Genomic DNA, 22354 nt, shown 5'->3' on the forward strand with positions numbered 1-22354 from the left:
GAGGAGATCTCTTAATCTGATCCAGCTAGGCAGTATACATTTAGCATATGCTTTAAACAAGTGCATATAGTCAGAAAGAGGTGTGATGCTTTTTAATACTGAAAGTACTCATCACCTTGTTCTTGCTAGGATACCAGCTACCTGGAGGGGGGGAGAGAGAAATGTCCCTTTAATAGGATCTTATTTACCAGCTGATCCTAATCTTCTATTCCATGAAAAACCTCAGCTACCTATTTCTACCGCTATTAAAGGGACAGGACATTTCCCTTCAGGGCAGCTGGCAACCATAGGCACAGCATGTTGAAATTCAACAGGAGACGCTTACTCCATCCCCAGGTTTAGGCTGCCAAAACGTTTTAGCTGAATTGATATCCCATCCCATCACACAGCCGTTAAAAGCATTTTAAAAATAAACAAGCCTAGAACTGGAGAGAAGGGGTGAAACAATGATAGGTGTGTAACAATATATATATATATATATATATATATATATATATATATATATATATATATATATATATATATATATATATATATATATATATATACCTGATGAAACACAGGAAGAAAAATTATAAGCATTCACAAAACTAGATTCAGGGAGGTAGTGGTCTGAAGCCATGGGACAAAGTTTGAGTCCAGTGGCACCGTTAAGACCAACAAAATTTTATTCAACATATAAGATAGGAGTGACCAAACTGTGGCTCAGGAGCCACATGTGACTCTTTCACAGACATTAAGTGGCTCTCAAAGTCCCCACCACCCCCTTGGCTGGCTTGGAGAAAGCATTTGTTTCTAAATTGCTTCTCCAAGCCAAGTCATCCAGTGGCTTGGAGAATGCATTTAAAGTTGCTTTCTTTCCATCTCTCCCTCTCCTTCCCCCATCTATTTGCCTTCTTTTCACCTTTCTCACCACCCTTCCTTCTTCCCTGTCTTGCGGCTCTCCAACATCTGTCATTTATTCTATGTTGCTCTTATGTTAAGCAAATTTGGCCACCCTTGATATAAAGTTTGGTGCGCACTTCCTCAGATATATTCGCAAAACTAAGCATCTATCTTCTAACTGGGTAGGATCATGCTAATATAGACAGTATGAGCTTTTATACCCGTCCTCGTTACAATTCCCGTCTTCATGCACGTAAAAAACTAAAGACAACCGCTAAGCGGAACAGAACTCTTTCGAAATACATACTTTCCGGTTGCTGCGCCCGCCCGTATGAGAGCTGCCACGCCGCCTTTCCCGGGACCCTTGGCGCCTGCCTGCCGACGCGCTCTGATTCGCCGTTTTGAAAGCAACGGCGTGGTGCCATTGGTGCGTTGGAAGCGGCTCAGCGCGGTTAATTTGACTGCCGTCTCTCGGCCTTTGGCTTGCAAAGTTGAGCGCTTAAGTTTGCAAGAAAAATCAGAAGAGCGCCTGAAGTTGGCTTAGGCTGCGCGGGTAAGGGGGCAACGAGGGAGAGGAAATCGGGTGCAGGTGAAGTCGGCCTGGCTGTTTAAGACAGCGGGCTGCAGCCTCCTTGGTTGGTGAGGCTGATGCTCTGAGGCTGCATTTCCTGGGAGGTAAAATGTGGTGCCTCTCGAGGTCGGCTGCTAAACTCAAAGTTTCCCAGTGCAAAATCCCGTTTCTAAAAAGGGGGGGGGGGGTTCCATCTCTTTTCCCCTTTGCTTAGTTAGGGAGCAAAATAAATGCATGTGCTTTTTGAGGCTCTGCCCAGGACTTTATAGCCCAATAATTGCTCACTAATCTTGGCTGTGATCCTGTGCAAACTTCAGGGTTGTACAAGGCTCAAGCTAGAATGGGGACTGTAAACGAAATAGAAGCTCCGAGGGAGAAACGAGGTAATTAGGTTTTCTATTTTTCTGAATCTTTTTTCTCCATCAGATCAGATGGAGAAGCCTTTCTTCCGGTGTATCTGGGGGAGCGTAGAGAATGGAGTAGCCTATTCTGATGGGGTGGGGTGGGGGGTAGTATGTGAACAGTCATTGTGTTCAGTGCAAATCTGTAACACGAGGCTCGCTTGGGATCAAAATGTTGGCCTTCTGCTGTATGCTGCTGCTGCCTCTGCTGTTGGCAAAACGTCATAGTGTGGGAGTTGTGAAAGTGAAAACTTCTGCAATATATTTAAGCAGGGACTGTGGATTTATGCATGCAGAGTTAGTAGGCAGTAGTAATACTTTGCTTTTATGCCACGTTTCAAATATGTATCATTCAGATATATATCATTTTGTACAACATCCCTGTATGTCAGGCCAGTGGTGTTGTTTCCCCATATTGCCAATAGAGCTCTGAGAGCAAATGGCTTGCCTGAAGTTTTTAGAGAGTTCATAAAAAGCAGGATTTGAACCAAGGGCCTTCCTGGACAGAAAGTTTATGAAGTCTTCCTATTTACAGGAAATGTAGCATTTTTTTCAAAGTATTGCAGCAGATGAAATACTTTGATTCATGTATCCTAACTAAAACACTTGGAAGCTAGTTTTCCTGCATTGTGCAGGGGGTTGGACTAGATGACTGTGGAGGTCCCTTCCAGCCCTTATGATTCTAGTTGTTCAAAAGGCTTGTACGCAGACACAAACTAAAGAGAAGTAGCTTCCTGGTTGATGTGATCACACATGTTCTATATGGGAATGGAATTTTTGTGCAGAAACTTTCTGAAAGATTGGAGAAAGAAAGTGCATATGATTAATGCTTGAAATGTTCCGAGCATCTTACCTCACAGTATACTGGAGGCTCTTGCATTGATAGTCTAGTGTGAATTCTATATTCTGGCAGCTGAGAGAACCTAGTGAGCTTAGCTGAAGTGGGATTTGAACCAGGTGCCTTTCCAGGGTCCAGTCCAGTCCAGGTATGTACATTGCTGATCTGGGACAACCCTTCTCCATCACACTGAGAGGGAATGGGATGCTAACTGGACTGAAGAGAGAATGAGGGGCAAAAGTGATATTGAAAGTTTTGCATCCCTACAACTACCTCCTGGTATCTTTAAAAGGCATGCAGAGAATGCACATACAAAGTGAATATGAATATATATGAATATATGAAGCTGCCTTATACTGAATCAGACCCTTGGTCCATCAAAGTCAGTATTGTCTTCTCAGACTAGCAGCGGCTCTCCAGGATCTCAAGCTAAGGTTTTTCACACCTATTTGCCTGGACCCTTATTTGGAGATGCCAGGGATTAAACCTGGGACCTTCTGCTTACCAAGCAGATGCTCTACCACTGAGCCACTGTCCCTCCCCAAGTAAGCAAGCCGTCAAACCCTTATCGAGCACAATAGCGACTTTGCCAGAGGACTGTTAGTGGAGTTCACAAAACGGGACCTCGCATTTGATTGCCTTATCAGTGTGCTGAGATATCCGACCATCCCTGTTTTCTTTTCCTCGTTGACACAAAGATCAACTCTGCTATCCCAGCCCCAAAACACAAAGCAGCAGGATCTTGACCTGCAGGTGTTTGGCCTTTCATCTCAAGTTTGAATGATGGCAGGTGTAAAGACAAACCTTTCTCCTCCACAACCTTTTCTCAAGGCAGTCATGAAACAATCTGCCCCCACCCCCATCTTATTTGTAGCTCACAGCCTCTGCTGGATACAAAAAAATGTTCAAAACAGTCTCAAGGGGCTTTTGGAAATCCTGACTTTTCAGAAGTGGCAGGCTGGGTTGGTATTCCGTAGGCTCTTGACACTATGAATGCTTATGCTCCTTCTGTTGCAGGTCTGGTCCGATCACACAGCAATGGATGACTATACAAAAATAGAGAAGATTGGTGAAGGTAGGTAGCTTGGGATCTGTCATGTCTGGTGCTTCCAGTCTAATTATGCGCATTTGGCAGCAACTTTATACTGTGTGCTCCTTCACCCATCCCTAGGAACAGTGGGAGTTCTGCTTGTTCTTGTGGCACTGATGTGAACGGGTTTTGTGGCATGTGCTATTCCTTACTCAGACAGGAAATCGGTCGCTATTGTGCATGGCTTGGTATCATCATGGTTTAATGTGCAACCCCAGGTAGCTACCAGAACATTATGTTGGATTGTTACCAACTTTCTTTTCCTCATTCAAACATCAGGCCTGACTAGTTGTCCTGTTGATCAGATATCACAACTTCTCTAGCACTGTGGTGGGGGTGGACCGTGCTGTCAAACTGTGGCCAACTTAACGGCTACTCTTTAGGCTTTTCAAGGCAAGACTTTGGACTTCCTTGGTGGTCTCCCATCCAAGTACTAACCAGAGTCAACCCCGCTTGCTAGCATGTGCCATGCAGGTCTAATGCTCTGTATCTATGGAAACAGTCAAAACGTAAGAGAAGCCATTTTGGATCAGGCCAACGACTCATCCAGTCTCACTCCATGTCACACAGTGGCCCAAAAACTAGGGGCCATCAGGAGATCCAGTAGTGGGGCCAGGACACTAGAAGCCCTCCCACTGCTGCCCCCCACCAAGCACCAAAAATACAGAGCATCACTTGCCCCAGACAGAGAGTTCCATCTATACCTTGTGGCTAATAGCCACTGATGGACCTCTGCTCCATATGTTTATCCAATCCCCTCTTGAAGCGGTCTGTGCTTGTTGCTGCTACCACCTCCTGTGGCAGTGAATTCCATGTGTTAATCACCTTTTGAGTGAAGAAGAACTTCTGTTTATCCGTTGCTCAGCAATTTAATTGAGTGTCCATTGAGAAAGGAAGAAAAGTACTTCTTTCTCTACCTTCTCTATCCCATGTGTAATCATAAACCTCTATCCTGTTGTTTCTCCAAGCTAAAGAGCCCCAATCTGCAAACTCTGCGTGGACATTAATCCACAGCAGCAAATATATAGTTTGTGCTGCTGAAAGGTGGGGGAAGGAAGCCAGACATTTATGCTGCATCCCTAGTGATTGTTCCCAAATTATTTTGCACCTTGCTGGTTAAGCCCTGCTGGTGATTAGAAAGGTCCTCTTCAAGACCTTAAATACACAAAATCAGACTATACCATTTACTGAAATTGATTTTCAGTTGGGAACCTCTGGGTTAACCTCGCCCGTGGCCAAGATAAGTTCGGTATGTCTTATCTTTGCCATATCTGTAATGCTTGTGTACATGGAAGAAGGATTATAGCTCTTGCTCTGTTGTGTAGTTCGCTGTGTGAAAAAAGGGGTTTCTGTATGGGGGAGCATGCTGTTGAGTGAGCTCCTTTTTTCAGTCTTGCACAGACTTGATCACCCTGGTGAGAAGTAGGTCTCAGTTGCCTTCTCTCGGCCTGTTCTTTAGTCATCATTCTGGGTCTTTGAGGGAGGAGGACAAATAGGAGTGTATTTGTTTTTGAAAGAGCTTTTATAAGAGCCATGTTGCCAGAGGAGACTAAAATTGTACTGTAAAGGCAGTGCGAACTAGTCTGATTATGGCTTTGTGTGTGGTTTTGTTGTGTACCAGCACAAAGGAGGGGCACAGATTTAAGCTGAGTAGCACCCAAGAGGACTTGCTGAACTTGAATTCATTAAGTTTAGAACAATGCCCCACTGCACCAGAGCTGAATAGGGACATTGGATCCTTATCTCACTACAGATGGCAATTTCCTGCTCCCAAGCATTGCTCCTCTGTTCCAATCAAGCTGATTACAGTGTACATTGAACCTCTCCAGCCTGAGTTTCTTCTTTGCAACACCCATCTCACTTTCTGACCGGAATATTAAGACTCAGAGATCTCCGTTCCTTCTTAAATCTGGCATTCTGGACTGGAATTGTAACTGTTCTACTGCTGACAGCCATAGCCAGCCTCTGAACCAAAGGAGGGAGGCAGCACAGACTTTAGGCAGGTCCCAAAACACATGACTAGTGTTCTTGGATAGCCATTTTGGTGTAGTGGTTAAGTGTGCGGACTCTTATCTGGGAGAACCGGATTTGATTCCCCACTCCTCCACTTGCACCTGCTAGCATGGCCTTGGGTCAGCCATAGCTCTGGCAGAGGTTGTCCTCGAAAGGGCAGCTGCTGTGAGAGCCCTCTCCAGCCCCACCCACCTCACAGGGTGTCTGTTGTGGGGGAGGAAGGTAAAGGAGATTGTGAGCTGCTCTGAGACTCTTTGGAGTGAGGGCGGGATATAAATCCAATATCATCTTCTTCAAGAATGCAGGTGTTACCTAATCTGATGTGTGCAGTTTTGGAGCATGCCTGGTAGCGCAGGGCTGCATGGGCTCTCTTCTTCTCTGAGCCTTGATTTGGTCATCTTTTCAACTGCTGAGCTAGCAGAATTGCTTTGGTTTTTTGCAACGCTTCACAGCTTTAGTATTCCAATGCAAAACACTAACCACTTCCTTTGCATCCACTCAATGAGCTCAGCCTTAAATCATGCCACAACATTATGTTCTTTGTTTGTCTTTCTTCGTCTTCCCCAGGAACTTACGGTGTTGTATATAAAGGAAAACACAAAGCTACGGGCCAGGTGGTCGCCATGAAAAAGATCCGATTAGAGAGCGAAGAAGAAGGCGTTCCCAGCACTGCCATCCGTGAGGTTTCCTTATTGAAAGAGCTTCATCACCCCAATATAGTCTGGTATGTATTTTGCTTGAGGTTCCTTGGGAAAGAAAAGGCTCCCGCTCCCTTTCTGGCACTCTATGAAGAAGAGCAGGTTTTTATATCCCCCTTTTCTCTACTTTAAGGAGTCTCAAAGTGGCTTACAATTGCCTTCCCTTCCTCTCCCCCACAACCAGGGGTGGAATTCTAGCAGGAGCTCCTTTGCATATTAGGCCACGCCCCTTGATGTAGCCAATCTTCCAAGGGTCTTTTTTGTAAGCTCTTGGAGGATTGGTTACATCAGGAGTGTGGCCTAATATGCAAAGGAGCTCCTGCTAGAATTCCACCTCTGCCCACAACAGACCCCCTTCTGAGGGAGGTGGGGCTGAGGGAGTTCTGATTGGGCCAAGGGTAACCGGCAGACTTCAGGTGGAGGAGGCGTGGGGAATCAAACCCAGTTCTCCAGATTAGAGTCTGCCGCTCTTAACCACTACACTGTGCTAACTCTTCTGTGAGCCTGCTGGGTTCTTCCTAAAAGTGCAAGAGAACCTCTTACATCTTGCAAAAGAAGTGAGTGTGAGATCTTGTGACTGCAACCTGAGCTGGCATAAGGCTTGCTTTATTCTGTCTTGTGATTTCATAATCAGAAATTGTAAGGCAAATCTCTCAACGGAGAGTCCTAGCTAGGGCAAGCAGAGCTCTGATAAGCAAGGGAGATTTCTGCAGTCTCCCTGTGTGTGGGGGTGTGGGAAGGGTCAGAAGGCCTAAAGATGTCTGCCGTGGGAATTGCCAGCATTGCCCTTCACCTCTTATGCAGGCAGAAGGGCCTTCAGCAAGCAGCAAAAGAAGACAGAATCGGAACATAAGGTGGCAATCCTATATTGACAGTGTCTGTGGTTTAGAAGTGCTGAGGTTCTGTGTCATTAAGCATACAGTGTATATAATGTGTGGGAAAGACAACTTGTAGGTATATTCAAGTATACAGGAGGATCTGATGCATGCCGGTAAGAAACTCCAGTTCCCTCAGATTTTTTTCAGGATCATCTTTTCCTTTCTGCCTATGGGTGGGGTGTTAATAGGAATAACAAATTGGTATAATTTTAAGAATCGGCCTAAGAAAAGATCAAGCTCTTGTTAATTTTGAAGTCTAATTGATCTCAGTAGGAGAATTAAGTATGTGAGCCTTCTTGTACATTTTACTCTTGCCCTTCCTCTAAGGCAGTAGTCCCCAACCTTTTTGGCCCCAGAGATCAGCCCGCCCTGGTCCACAAACTGTCCGCCTTGTGTCAACAAGGGTGAGGGCCCTCCCAGTAGTGGCCCCTGTCCTGTGGAATCTGCTGCCTAAAGAGGTGTGTACCTTGTGGGACCTCCCAAGGTTCTGCAGGGTACGTGAGGCTGCTCTTTTTCGAGCAGCCTTTGGGTGATTGTGATCCACCAGGCAGCTTGCATGCCTCCGCCATGTCTTCTCCATCCATGCATCCTACCCTGCTTGATAGTGGATAGATTTTAAATTGTTTTATATTTTGAAGATTATTTGTTGTATCTTCGTATTGTTTATTATTGAGTGTATTTTATACGCTGAGTCTCGTTCAGGGGAGATGGAGCGAGATATAATTAAAAGCAATTTTCAAAGCAAGCAAGAAAGAGGCAGATGAAATATAAAGGACACACTTCAGATTTTCTCCATGACAAGTATTGGCATAATTACAGAAGTCACAATTGTACCCCTAATCATCAGAGTAAAACTTCTCATTTTTCTTTATTTCTTTCTTCCCTCTTCGTCTTCAAAACCTGAGGTCATCAATTCAGTTTTATTCCGTTTCCCGCAAAAAGTCAATAAAGGGTTTCCAGTTCGCTATAAATCTGGATACTGTCTTCTGTCTAATCAATGCAGTGAGTTTAGTCATCTTGGCTAACTCCATCTTTACAACCCACTCCTCTATTGTAGGCAATATTTGACTCCTCCATTTCTGCGCAATATAAAAGTCTTGCTGCTGTTGTCATATATAAAAACTAAGGGAGCAGGATATAAAGTTGATAAACAGACAAACTCTGCAGGGTAGGTTAGGCTGATTGACCAAAGGGTTGCCCTGCGAGCTTAAATAGCATAATGGGTATTTCAAACCAGGCCCTTCAAACTCTATAACAGGGGTAGCTTAAGAGCCATATAGAATAAATGTCAGATGCTTGAGAGCTGCAAGACATGAACATCACAAGTCTTGAAAGAAGGGAGGGAGGAAGGAAAGCAAATAGATGGGGTGGGGAGGGAGAGTGAGGTGGGAAGAAAGCAGCTTTAACTTTAAATGCATTCTCGAAGCTACCAGCTGGCTTAGCTTGGAGAAGTGACTTAAAGAGAGAAATGTCTTTTCCAAGTTGGCTGACAGGGCAGTGGGGGCTTCAAGAGCCATGCAATATGTGTGAAAGAGCCACGGTTTGGCCATCCCTGCTCTATAATTACTAGGCCACTCTGGCTGATGAACCACTCAGGCATGAATCTCTCATTTTAAATCCATGAGACTGAAAGGTGCTTTGCTATTTAGCTAGCTCATGCTCAGTAGTTTCTTTTAACCCTTAAATTGATACAGGTTTATTTTAACAAATGCCTAGAGCAGGTTTAAATGAGGTTATGGATTCGATGAGGTTATGGATTCAAATTTAAGAAGAGGTACAGATTTTAACAAGCATATAGGCATGCTGCATTTTAAAGTAAGTTATCCTCAAGGGATTTTTGTTCTGCAAAATAAGTTTTTAAAATCTGAAGCGCTTAATTTTAATTTCTTTTATGTTTAAAAATTACCATTATGTGAAAAAGGAATCCAGAAGTATTTATAAAGACCTGGTCACATTTTGACTTTGCTGTTTCGTAGTGACTTGCATGCCCTCCCCCACCTACGACTGGCCTGACAAAGTTTATGGTTCTGGGCAGGGCTTTTTTTGTAGCAGGAACTCCTTTGCATATTAGGCCACACCCCTCTGATGTAGCCAATCCCCCTGGAGCTTACAGTAGGCCCTATATTAAGAGCCTTGCAAGCTCTTGGCGGATTGGCTACATGAGAGAGGTGTGGCCTAATATGCCAAAAAAGCCTTGGTTCTGGACCTGAATGGAACCTGTAGGGTGTGCACGTGGCCATTGTTCATTACATCTGCTGTAGAACCCCTTTCTAGGCATGTGGGGGCTAGTGTATAGCTGCTGGATAATTAGTAATAACTGAGATCCTTACTAGATGTCCAGGTTAGAGGCCTTGGTGCTTTACTCAGCAAACCCATTGGTAAGCTTTATGAAGGACGAGGGAGAGCATGGCCTTTTTAAATACCTGAGCTGTTTCCAATTGTTGTTGCTTAATGAAAATTCTCTTCAGTCTTCAGGATGTGCTTATGCAAGATTCCAGGCTCTACCTTATCTTTGAATTTCTTTCGATGGATCTCAAGAAATACTTGGACTCTATCCCATCTGGACAGTATCTAGACCACATGCTTGTTAAGGTGAGGAAGACAACACAGCCAGTGGGCGCATCTCAAGTTTCCTGCCTTTGGAGAACTTGCTCAGAGTTGGCGGGGATATGCCAAAGGAATATCCGCATGTCCATCATGGCACTCTTGCATGTTGCAGAGACTCCTGGAATATGCGGTCCAAGTCACTGTTCTGAACTGTGGCACTCATGAATACTGTGATAGGTTTCCTGATGTCTGCTTGTTTCTGCTTTAAAGGGCCAATCCTGACATTGTACCACCTCTCTGGAGACAGAAGTAATTTCAGACACCTTGAGGCATCTTTTTGTGTCTGCAGGGAGGTACTCTTATCATGACGCAGATGGGGGTGCCACCTGATGCTGCCACCACTCTGGAGTTAGCGTCTCTTGGGAAGGCCCAGAGTACCCTCCCAAGCCCTTCAGTTCTCTCTTGCTTTGGCCAACAAAATAAGCGTGTAGGCCAGGCAGAAGAACAAAGAACAACGAAAAGGTTTATTTTAAACAGGAAAATCAATAAAGGGCAAGTGAACAAATAAGGTGCTATAAAACTATATAGTAACGTGGGTGAAGGAAAATATACATAAAGTTCCTAAGCGACTGGACTTAACTGTCCCTCGTCTGTTAGGCCACCAGGCCTTGGTCTGCTCAAACTCTCCCTCAGAGTGAGGGTCTTCCTCCAAAACAGCAGCCGTCCTGCCTGCTTTACCTCTCAGGAGGAAAGAACGGCATTTGTCTCCTAAGAGAGCTTTCAAGCTATTCTCCTCAGAGCATACTTGGATGCTGATTGGCTGAAACCAGCTCCAAGCATTCTAGGGACTGTAGGCTGTCTCTCCCTACTGCGACATAGGCCTCACAGGCTCACTAGGCCTCTGTCTTGCAGAGTACCGGATTGACCTAAACCTTTACTTTTTTCTTGTACAATTGGTGTGTGCTTCGATGTGTCCAAGTCAGGCAAAGCAGAGTCATTTCATCCAAGGAAGTCAGGCAAGGCAGAGTAATGGCTTATTATCTATCATACATGTTGTATTCATGCCTAACAGTCTCTTTTGGCCGATTTTGTAGCTCTACACCTAAGGGACATGCTTACAGTCAGTTACTCAGAAGCAATCCTACAACTATTTATCTTCATTATCAGCAAGCAGCTAGCATTGAGCCAGGAGGTGTACACTTTGCCATCTTGTCTGTAGCTCTGTTCTCACCCTCTGCTTGCAGCACTCTTAAGGATGTGGGTGATACTGGTTGGCTGGGAATGGCTAACAGGCTCACTTGCTGGATCAGGGATGGAGGGTGGTGTTGATGGCTCTGCACCAAGTTTTGGCTGTGAATCCTGACAAACTCGAGGCTTGGCCACACAGGGCTCCTCTTCTTCTGGGGAGTCTTCGCTATTGTTGAGCACTGGCTGACTCATGACGCCCACCATCAGATGTGAAGGGCCTTCTGCAGTGTTCTCTGTGATGCCGGCATTGAAGGTAGAGCTTAATGGGTTTGCAGGCAGTCACACGGTCTTGATGTGTCACCCTTTTCAGAGTTACTTGTACCAAATCTTGCAAGGTATCGTGTTCTGTCATTCAAGAAGGATTCTGCACAGAGACCTGAAACCTCAGAACTTGTTAATAGATGACAATGGAGTAATCAAACTGGCTGACTTTGGGCTGGCTCGAGCTTTTGGTATCCCCGTGCGGGTTTACACACATGAGGTAAAGTGGCTACAAAGATTGCGGGTGGTGTTCAATACTAGAGATTTGCGCTCGGTATAAAGTGAACCTTATCAGTATTTATTGTGTATTGATTCAGCCACATACAGATCAGAGGATCTGATTTGGTTACCGATATAGCAGAGCCTAAATAAAAGCCAGTTTTTTTCTGCTTTTAATTGGGTATCTATACCAAGGAAAAGATCAGCTGGGGCAGCAGGAACTGAGAGCTGGCTGGTGAACGCCTCAATCCCAAGTCTGCGCGACAGGGAGAGAGCCCCCTGCCACGTGTAGATCCTGGGGCCAGCATTAATGGCTGCCTTCTCCAAGCTACAAGATTCCATGGCAAGTGAACTCCAAAGGCATTTAGTGCAAATGCCTCTGGAGTTCACTCACTACGGAGTTGTGTGGCTTGGGGAAAGCAGGCATTTAAAGGGACAGTGCCTTCCCCCCTGCATTGTAAACAATGGGGGATGAGGGCTCCTCCTGGGGCCCATAGAATTAGAATCCCTGGTTCAGTCATTTTGGGGGGGAGAGTTAGGAGAGGCACAAGTAGCTGTGCAGCAAATTTAGTGCCTCTTCCTCAAAAAAGCAACCCCCCCCCCATGCCCTCAGTTTGATTCTTCTTTTTAGCCTATTGGGACCATTGACTATAATGGCGCCAATAAAGGTTTTTTTGATTGGAGCCAAAAAATTCAACAATCCCAATTACTTGCCAAATCAGTACCTACCAATATTGGGATTTGGGAATATCAAGAAATACAGATTTTTTTCCCGGGGGTGCATGGGTTCAATATACCCAAACACAAAAAATACATTTTTTTTTTGGTGCCCACTTGCTATTCGACACTGAATCTTATATCAAACAACCAGGAGTCTGATAAGTTGGGTATATATATATATAAGTTTGCCTTTATATATATATAATTAGCAACTTCTGCTTCCTTTAAAATGTGCACTAATAGTTTCTTTGCTTTTGTGGTAGGTAGTCACCCTGTGGTACAGATCCCCAGAAGTGCTACTAGGCTCTGCACGTTACGCAACCCCTGTGGATATATGGAGCATAGGCACCATCTTTGCCGAAATGGCAACCAAGAAACCGCTCTTCCACGGGGACTCTGAAATCGACCAGCTCTTCAGAATTTTCAGGTATTTAGCTTATTAGAGGGGGAGAGGTCTGCCTGCAGTGCATCCATGCCACTTTCTGAGGTGTACGTGGCTCCTCAGGGCAACTTTAACGAGAGCAAACGCTGCAGCTTGTCACTCTGAGGTGATGCGAGTTGTTGAAGTGAAGTTTGTCTTCAGCAATTTTGGTTTTCTTCAGACAAATTGAAGATGTGTATGCACACTGGGGATGTGTGTCCTTTTTTTAGTAACAAGCAGCTAAATGGCAATTTATTCCTTTAAAAAAATTTTTTGTTTTGGACTTGCAGAATGTTATTGAATTTGTTTGCTTTAAGTTTCATGGAGTCCAAGGGGACTAGACTTCCTACTGCTGAATCTAGGTTGTCCCCTTAATCACTGGATCCCATGAGGATCTCTTCTGGCACAAATATATGGAAGATTGTTTGGTTGGTATTCAGGCCTGACCCGACGGTTGCATCAACATATCTCTGGATTTTCTAGGAAAAAATATGAATTGGAAAATTTTCCAGATTTTCCAGAACGTGGTCTGATATGAGACATTGATTTTGATTTGTGTTCAGTAAACAAACTTTTTGAGTTACCCCATGTTAACTTTATATACCAATGACAACAAATAGTTGAACAGTAGTATTTGCTAAAGGGGGAAAGTTACTCAGTGTCAAAGTTTTGTGCAGAAATTATTTTTACCAGAACAATAGTCATATTTTAAAACAAATACAGTATATATTTGCCTTACATTGCTTTAATTTGGGGAGGGGGAGAGGAAGGTATTAAAAACTGACACAGTGATTATAGCAGCACATAATGTGGATGTGATTGTTCACGCATCTGTTTTTGTGGCATTTAACTTTCTTTCATGGAGGTCACTGGGGTACTTCACTTTCATTGTCTGTGGCATCGCTAGTATTGTTCGTTTGATATCAGGTTGGTGATTTTAATATCCTTTCCACCACATGTGAATAATAATAATAATAGATTTTATTTGTATCCCGCCCTCCCCGCCTAGGCGGCTCAGGGCGGCTAACATTTTATACATTTACATTAATAGATAAAAACTTTAAATTTAACTATTAAAAGATTAAGCATATAAAAACCAGTTAGTAGATTTAAATGCATGATTTAAGTTAAATTAAATTTATCTGGCAGCAATAGTGATATTCTGACGCTGGTTCTGCCAGTTTAAATAGTTCCATAGTAATGCAGATGGCGGATCCTTTATTCACAGCAATTCAGCAGTCGATGTCGATGTACGCTTGTTTAAAAAGGACGGTCTTGCAGGCCCTGCGGAACTGGTCAAGGCTCCGCAGGGCCCGCACTTCCTCCGGAAGCTGATTCTACAGTGCAGGGGCCACTGTGAAGAGAGATAAGAATTTAAGCTTTGATTTGACCTGCACTGCAAATATTGTAAACTTGTAATTTGATTTGTTTTAAAAAAAATAAGGCTTATTATATGTAATTGGTGGTTTACAAATTGCCCAAGTCCCAAACCAATAAAACATACCTATTCCTACAGATAAATCATCTGAAAAACTTTAATTCCGACTTTGAAATGGCCAGGGTTGCCTAATATTGTATTAGCAACGGCATGTTAATTTAAGGAAGCAATGAATCTTTAGAAATGGAAAGTCTTTCCAGCCCTCATCTCTGCTCTCGATATCGCTGCTTACAAGTGCCGTGAAGCTAAGTGCTTTAAGCCTTTTTTTTACAGTTCTGCTTCAGAGTGTGAGTGCAGAATTGTACATCTGAATGCACCTTTGCAGAAAAAAACAACAGAGCTAGTATGACACAGTGATTAGAGGTGGATGAGTCTCCCACACACACACTGGACTGAAATTTCTCTCTTGCCCACGATGTTTCCTTGGTGATCTTGGGCCAGTGGACTACCATATCTGCCCTCTCAGTGAAATCTGAAGCCCTTCCTCTAGCTTCAGTGGCTGTTCCGCTGGAGAAAAACCCAATCCAGGCAAGGAAAGAGTCCTTAGGCTGTGGTCAAGTGCTTCAAATTTTGCTGAATGGAATGGTAGGATACAAGCTAGTCACTGCCCTCAGCCTAAATTACCTCACAGACTCCCTCAGCCTAAATTACCTCACAGTTGTGAGGATAAAATGGAGAGGATGCAAGGCCGTCACTCTTAACTCACCTCACAGATTGGTTGTGAGGATTTACATAGGAGAAGCAGGAGAGCCAGGCATGCCCTGAGATCCTTCAACAAACTGTGCTGCACTTTTGTCCCTATGCTAACATCTGTAACAGGAAAAGCCTTTCTAACCTTCCACCTGCAGTGGTACAGTCCAGGAAAAGCTTTACCCTCTTGATTTTACCACAAGTATAAACTGGTCCTCAAAAATGGAACGCTGGGCAAGGGTAATCTGTGTCTTGCAGGCAGCCTGGCGGCAGAAATTTGTTTTGTGAACCTGGATTGATGGCTGCTGCTGCTGTCTTTTGGCACCCCAGTCTCTGGAAACAGTGTTGGTGAGATTCTTGTGCCTCCCAATGGTTGTATTTTTTTTTAAAAAAAAATTGCCACAGAAACTTAACATATGTTGACTAGAATGCCTTCTATAATGTCCTTGCTGAGAGACTATTCAATCCCCTTTTGCTTCTTTCCATGGCAGAGCACTGGGGACACCCAACAACGATGTGTGGCCCGAAGTCGAGTCTCTGCAAGATTACAAGAACACGTTCCCCAAGTGGAAGCCCAGCAGCCTGTCGTCACAGGTCAAAAACCTGGATGAAGATGGCCTGGACCTGCTTTCTGTAAGCAAATGTTTCTTTCTTAGAAAACATCAGTCAGGCTGTCTTGCACGTTTTGCCCATGTTGGGCTGATCTTGTCAGATCTGAAAAAGAGGAGCAGGGTTGGCCCTCATAAGAACATAAGAGAAGCCATGTTAGATCAGGCCAATGGCCCATCCAGTCCAACACTCTGTGTCACACAGTGACCAAAAAAATTTATATATACACACACACACACACACTGTGGCTAATAGCCACTGATGGACCTCTGCTCCATATTTTTATCTAAAATCCCCTTGAAGGTGGCTATGCTTGTGGCCGCCACCACCTCCTGTGGCAGTGAATTCCACATGTTAATCACCCTTTGGGTGAAGAAGTACTTGCTTTTATCCATTTTAACCTGTCTGCTCAGCAATTTCATCAAATGCCCACGAGTTCTTGTATTGTGAGAAAGGGAGAAAAGTACTTCTTTCTCTACTTTCTCCATCCCATGCATTATCTTGTAAACCTCAATCATGTCACCCTGCAGTCGACGTTTCTCCAAGCTAAAGAGTCCCAAGCGTTTCAGCCTTTCTCATAGGGAAAGTGTTCCAGCCCTTTAATCATTTTAGTTGCCCTTTTCTGGACTATCTCCAATGCTATAATATCCTTTTTGAGGTGCGGCAACCAGAACTGCACACAGTACTCCAAATGAGACCGCACCATCGATTTATACAGGGGCATTATGATACTGGCTGATTTGTTTTCAGTTCCCTTCCTAATAATTCCCAGCATGGCATTGGCCTTTTTCATTGCAAACGCACACTGTCTTGACATTTTCAGTGAGTTATCTACCACGACCCCAAGATCTCTCTCTTGGTCAGTCTCTGCCAGTTCACACCCCATCAACTTGTATTTGTAGCTGGGCTTCTTGGCCCTAATGTGCATTACTTTGCACTTGGCCACATTGAACCTCATCTGCCACGTTGACGCCCACACACCCAGCCTCAACAGATTCCTTTGGAGTTCCTCACAATCCTCTCTGGTTCTCACCACCCTGAACAATTTAGTGTAATCCGCAAACTTGGCCACTTCACTGCTCACTCCCAACTCTAAATCATTTATGAACAAGATAAAGAGCATGGGACCCAGTACTGAGCCCTGCGGCACCCCATTGCTTACCGTCCTCCACTGCGAAGACTGCCCATTTATACTCACTCTCTGCTTCCTATTACTCAGCCAGTTAGTATTTGGATAGGAGGCCTTTCATTCAGTTTTATTACGGTCCATGACCAAATAGACAGCACAGTGCAGACCAACAACAACCACAGAAAAATTGTAAAAATCAAGAAAGACCTAAATAAATAAGACATAAGATATATAAAATATAAATGTATAGATAAAATATTGAACATTAATACGAATAATGAAAAATAACAAATAAAACAGTATTGGTCTGACATCTTCTAACTATTTGCCTCAACATTGGCTTGTGGGAACCATAGAATTTATTTATTTATTTATTCTATAATTTATATCCCGCCCTTCCCACAAAGTGGCTCAGGGCGGCTCACAACAACGACAAAACAATAAACAAGGTACAAAGTTAATACATTTAAAAGTCAAAACATTTAAAAAACCTAAAAACCTTAAAATCTTAACATTAAAACTATCCAGTATATTTCACTAAAATCTGATAAGCTACATTTATCTAGTCGGCATAAGCTAACCGGAAGAGGGTTGTCTTACAGGCCCTGCGGAACTGAGTAAGATCCCGCAGGGCCCTCACCTCTTCCGGCAGCTGGTTCCACCATGTGGGGGCCATTGTAGAAAAGGCCCTGTCTCTGGTTGTCTTGAGACAGACTTCCTTGGGCCCGGGGATGGTGAGAAGGTTTTGAGTCCCAGACCTCAGTACTCTCTGGGGAACGTGTGGGGAGAGACGGTCCTTCAGGTAGGCAGGTCCCAGGCCATATAGGGCTTTAAATGCCAATTAATTGCATGGGAACAAAATTAGGCAACCTTATGCATGGTCTCTGAATTTGTAATAGTTGCAGTAACATTTTGGAGGTATACAAAGTACTCAGGGTTTTAGGAAAAGGTAAGATACAAGGTTGAAAATATTCAGAAATGATTTTAAAAAAACAGGCAGTTTCAACACCCCTTCTTTACATAATTACATAGTTGAGGAAGCCCAGGGTCACTGGGAAGAGTCAGGCAATGGCAAAACCGCCTCTGAACCTCTCTTGCCTTGCAAATCCTAGGGGGTTGCCCCAAGATGGCTGTGACTTGAGGACACTTCCCACCACCATGTGCCTCAGACGTACATTCTTGATCCAGCTTATAAACCAGAGGTGGCCAAACTGCAGCTTGGGAGCCACATGTGGCTCTTTCACACATATTGTGTGGCTCTTGAAGCCCCCACCACCCCCGTCAGCTGGCTTGGAGAAGGCATTTCTCTCTTTAAATCAGTTCTCTGAGCCAGCCAGGGGCTTGGAGAGTGCATTTAAAGTTGCTTTCTTTCCACCTTCCTCTCCCCATCTATTGCCCTCCCTCTCTCTCTTCCTTGACTCAAACATCTGATGTTCATGTCTTGCGACTCTCAAACCTCTGATGTGGCTCTTGTGTTAAGCAAGTTTGGCCACCCCAGTTGGTTGGTTTGTTTATTTCTGTATAGCCCGCCCTTCCCCATAGTGGGCTCAGGGCGGATTCCAACATGGTAAAACAATTAAAATCAACAATAAAACAGTTAAGTAGAACAGTTAAAACAGTTAAGCCATTAGTTCAGAATTAATTGAAGGCAGCATGGATGGTGTGGACACATACTTGTCACAGCTTAAGGGTCCAAAAGATGTCAACTGTTTTGACCTGATTTTTAGCAATCAAGATGGCAATCAGTGCTGGGAGGCCAGTTAGACGGTATAATAAAATAAGGACGCCCACTTGCTTCAGCCATAGGCCTGGTGGAACAGCTCTGTCTTACAGGCCCTCTGGAATGGCAACAAATCCAGTAGGGCTCTAACTTCCATAGGGAGCTGATTCCACCGGGTCAGGGAGGGACGGTGGCTCAGTGGTAGAGCATCTGCTTGGGAAGCAGAAGGTCCCAGGTTCAATCCCTGGCATCTCCAAAAAAAAGGGTCCAGGCAAATAGGTGTGAAAAAACTCAGCTTGAGACCTTGGAGAGCCACTGCCAGTCTGAGAAGACAATACTGACTTTGATGGACCAAGGGTCTGATTCAGTATAAGGCAGCTTCATATGTTCACTTTTATAAACCATAACTCAGACAATAATAGTCCTGTTGTGGGAGGAGACACACAAATTTCAGAGCAATTTTCCACTTAAAAGTCCCATAAAAACAGATTCAGACCACAGCATGTCAAATGCCAGTGTCCCTGAAGGCTACTGTGGTGGCTCTCCTTAAGGTACCATTGCACATGTGCAGAGCTGTGGCAACAAATGGTGTACAGCCGTCACACTGAAGCCAGCCCATCTTCCCAGTGAGGGGAGGCGGTTAAAAGCAACTTCAGGGCAGGTCATCTTACACTCACATAGCCTTTGTCTATTAAAAAAAAGTAGATCCTTTAGCTATGGAGGCTTAAGCTACTGTTTGCAAAGTAGACATCAGTAGACATGGCTGAATATTTTGAAGAGACTCTTGCCTGAGCTGGAGAGAGGGCTGTGTTCATACTGTGTAGGACTTAATCTCCACCTCCGGAATAGGTAATTGGGAGGCGATCTAGTCCTGTTGAGTTCTAGAGGGCAGAATAAATTGTGCAGTCTGTTAAATTATGGAATGTGGTTGTCATCTTTATGTGATGGAATGGGAAAGACGCATTCCTTCCCCACCCCCACCCCGGCCTGGCGAATGTATTATGAACCCGACCTCTCAGTTTATTTCCCCCTCCCCCAGTATTGGTACTAACCGAGGCTGAGAATCCTCAGCAAAGTTGGAAAGTAATATCTGTGCTGTTTAAACAAATATGTCTTCACTTTACTTGTATGCACGTTTCAATGAATATTAATATTTCCTTGCCTGTTTTCACTGGTGGGCAATAATCCAACTAAGTCGGATGGTTGTCTGGGTTTATTGGGTTCGGGAAGGAACAAAGAAGTATTTGCTGGATTAATCTTTTAGTCTATCCTTGTTTTTATTCTAAATTTAGACGTTTATAGCTCTAAATGGCATTTTCTTTTATAATATGTTTGTATTGTCTCCTACTTGTTGTTATCTGGATTTTTATGAACAAATGCTTAATAAAGGTTTCAGTCAGTCAGTATTATAAACCTGATACAACCACATTGATGATCAGTTGTTAGGTCTTCTTCCGCCTCCCATATCTTTGAGTGGGGGGAGTATCACAGCAACTGACCTTGTGTATGATCATGTAGCTGTGTGGGGCACCATAGAATGTCATGCAGTTCTCTGTGGTGTACAAATTCTCTTTCCCATTTTGCAAGAATTAAAACATTGGTGCTGAAAGAAGAAATGAAAATTCTGAACTAGAGCAGGGTTAGATGTCCTTGCCCAAACTTCTGAACAAAGGAACCAGATCCATGTAGTTCCCTTTTTTAAAATTAGGGCCCTAATAAGGAAGTATTGCATGGATCTGGTTTCTTGTTCTGGATTTTGCATGGCCAATATGACGGTTTGCATCTGTATTCCCCACACTTCCTGACCTAGTACCTCAGAGAGCAGAGTGTTGGCTTAGATAGACTTTTGACCCAAGGGAGTGGGGTGGGAGAGAGACAGTGGCTTGTAATAGAGGCTAAGTGAAGCGATAAGCTTTTGTTGATAGTTCAGGAAGTTTGGAAGCTGCTCAGCCAGCAGCTTTCTAGAAAGCTGTCGACACCTGATGCTGGAAGCCAGTCAGTTTGCCTTGGGGGCTGGAGGGTGGAATTGAGTTTGTCGCCCATCCTTCCAGTATTGCAAGTTGGATTCAGTAGAGAGGCTGTTCTTGACAGGCTGGGATCCAAACTGAGTGTATGGAGAGGGGCTTGCGTTAGGCCAATACAATTTTTAACTGAACAGATCCTTCTCTCTGCATCTCTTCCCCCAATATCATATCACAAGCTGCTTCCAGAATTTTCCTTGGTTTCCTTGGCTAGTGAGGGCTACTGACTGAGGAGGACATTTTGTATTATGAATACTAAGGTGGATGGTTCTTTTGGATCCTTGACCTCTTTGTGTTGCTCACGCCACAGGTGATTTAACAAGCAACTTTTATTTTGTCTTTCAGAAAATGTTAATCTACGACCCTGCAAAGAGAATTTCTGGTCGCACGGCCCTGAACCACCCATATTTTGACGACTTGGACAAATCTAAACTTCCAGCCAGTCGGTTCAAGAAATGCTAATCGCCCTAAAAGCACCCAAATGAGTTTTGGGTGGGGGGGGGAAGATACTAAAACTTGGTGGTATTTTCACTATCACACTTCCTCTAACTTCTGTTTTATATGTGTCTGTCTTTGTCCTGTTCTGTCACCCTAGCCCTGTTTAATAGAGTGCTCCGGTTTCAGTGTAAATATTAACCTATTCACTACCGAATAAAGTTGTAAGCTGTTAATGCAACACATATTATTATAAATAAATGGTTTAAAGACAGTGTGGGAGTAGAGGCCTTTGTTTCTTCCTCTGAAGAACGCTGGAGGACTATTTGGTGTAAGGGAGTTGAAAATTGCCATTGATGTAAGACGATACTGAATTTTTAGTAGTACAACCAGGACTTTTCCCCTTGGGGGAATATGGTGGAATGGAGTTCTGGAACTTCTCTGTGGAAACAGTTCTCAAAAAATGTTAAATGTTCATGAAGGACACCTGTGTGTTTTGCCTTCATTTCCCTCTTGAGAGTTCTTGCACCTCTTTTTCCAGAAAAAACAACCCTGAGTACAACCAACAATCCTTGACATTCTGTTGTTCTTGAACAGCTGGGTTCCCAACATTATCTGGCTTGTGGGGGCTTTTGGAAATCTGAGAGAATAGAGGGCACCCCCACAACATGGCTGCCATGAGAAACATTTCGGTATTCGGCTTGGGTGTGTGTGTGTGCGCACACACCTGGAAATCATATCAATGTGTGGCAACTGACCCCCACTGGGGGCCTGGAGGATATTCAGAGAGGTGGCTGAATACAGGCTGCCTCTGTCCTCCTGACTTGGTATTTCAAGGAGGTCTCCCATCCACATACGAATCACAGTTGGCCTTGCTTAGCTTCTGAGACTGAGTTTGCCTGGGCTATCCAGTTCAGGGATCAGTACTCAACTCTTATATAAAATATTTTGGGGGAGGGTTTTTCCCCAGTCCCCCCTTTTCTCCTACATGTGTAAGATTTAAGTTTGCGAAGTTGGTCATTGTGCAAGCTCCCTGCAGAAGCCTGCAAATGGCGCTAATAAAGCCCTGTGCAGACTTTCCCCCTGCATGTGTGGATTCTGTAGTATTCAAAATACTAACTAGGGCAGAACTCAGTGCGGTATGGTAATTCGGAGTTCTTTGGAAGTTGTATTTCTGGAGTGCCTATACAAAAAACCAAACCTTTCAACACCTAATGTGCCAAAACACCATTCTTTTTTATGTTGCACAATGGTTAAATGCTTTCATGTCCTTGCTCCACGGCAGCATATTTCTAAACTTTTTTTTTAAAAAAAAAACACCTCTGCTTCTCAGATAAAATGTTAACAACCCCAGAATACCTTAGGTATAGCTCTTCCCACCACCAGAAAACTACATGCTCACCAATCTTTTGGGGATCTTTGAGAAAGTGAACAAGTATGTAGACAACAGCGACCCCAGTAGACAATATGCTTGGACTTTCAAAAGGCCTTTCACAAGGGACCTCCTTGTGGTAAACTGACC

The 22354-nt window shown here is 44.0% G+C and overlaps 1 protein-coding gene across 2 annotated transcripts in view; it reads left to right on the top strand.

Annotated features, from left to right (window-relative positions):
* Nucleotides 1-1015: 1015 nt before the first annotated feature.
* The window catches only part of CDK1 (cyclin dependent kinase 1), a 286235-nt gene continuing 264896 nt past the window's right edge, over nucleotides 1016-22354 (top strand). The window contains exons 1-8 of one of the 2 annotated variants that reach the window (XM_060241111.1): nucleotides 1016-1438; nucleotides 3713-3770; nucleotides 6366-6522; nucleotides 9843-9966; nucleotides 11480-11650; nucleotides 12633-12796; nucleotides 15410-15551; nucleotides 20743-21106. In XM_060241111.1, the coding sequence (XP_060097094.1) occupies nucleotides 3734-3770; nucleotides 6366-6522; nucleotides 9843-9966; nucleotides 11480-11650; nucleotides 12633-12796; nucleotides 15410-15551; nucleotides 20743-20859 (912 nt within the window). In that variant the 5' untranslated portion in view covers nucleotides 1016-1438; nucleotides 3713-3733 and the 3' untranslated portion in view covers nucleotides 20860-21106. Of the gene's footprint in view, nucleotides 1439-3712; nucleotides 3771-6365; nucleotides 6523-9842; nucleotides 9967-11479; nucleotides 11651-12632; nucleotides 12797-15409; nucleotides 15552-20742; nucleotides 21107-22354 lie in introns of those variants that run through there. The other variant, XM_060241112.1, reaches the window with a different exon arrangement.

Source organism: Heteronotia binoei, chromosome 6 (genome assembly GCF_032191835.1).
Source record: "Heteronotia binoei isolate CCM8104 ecotype False Entrance Well chromosome 6, APGP_CSIRO_Hbin_v1, whole genome shotgun sequence".
Lineage (NCBI taxonomy): Eukaryota > Metazoa > Chordata > Lepidosauria > Squamata > Gekkonidae > Heteronotia > Heteronotia binoei.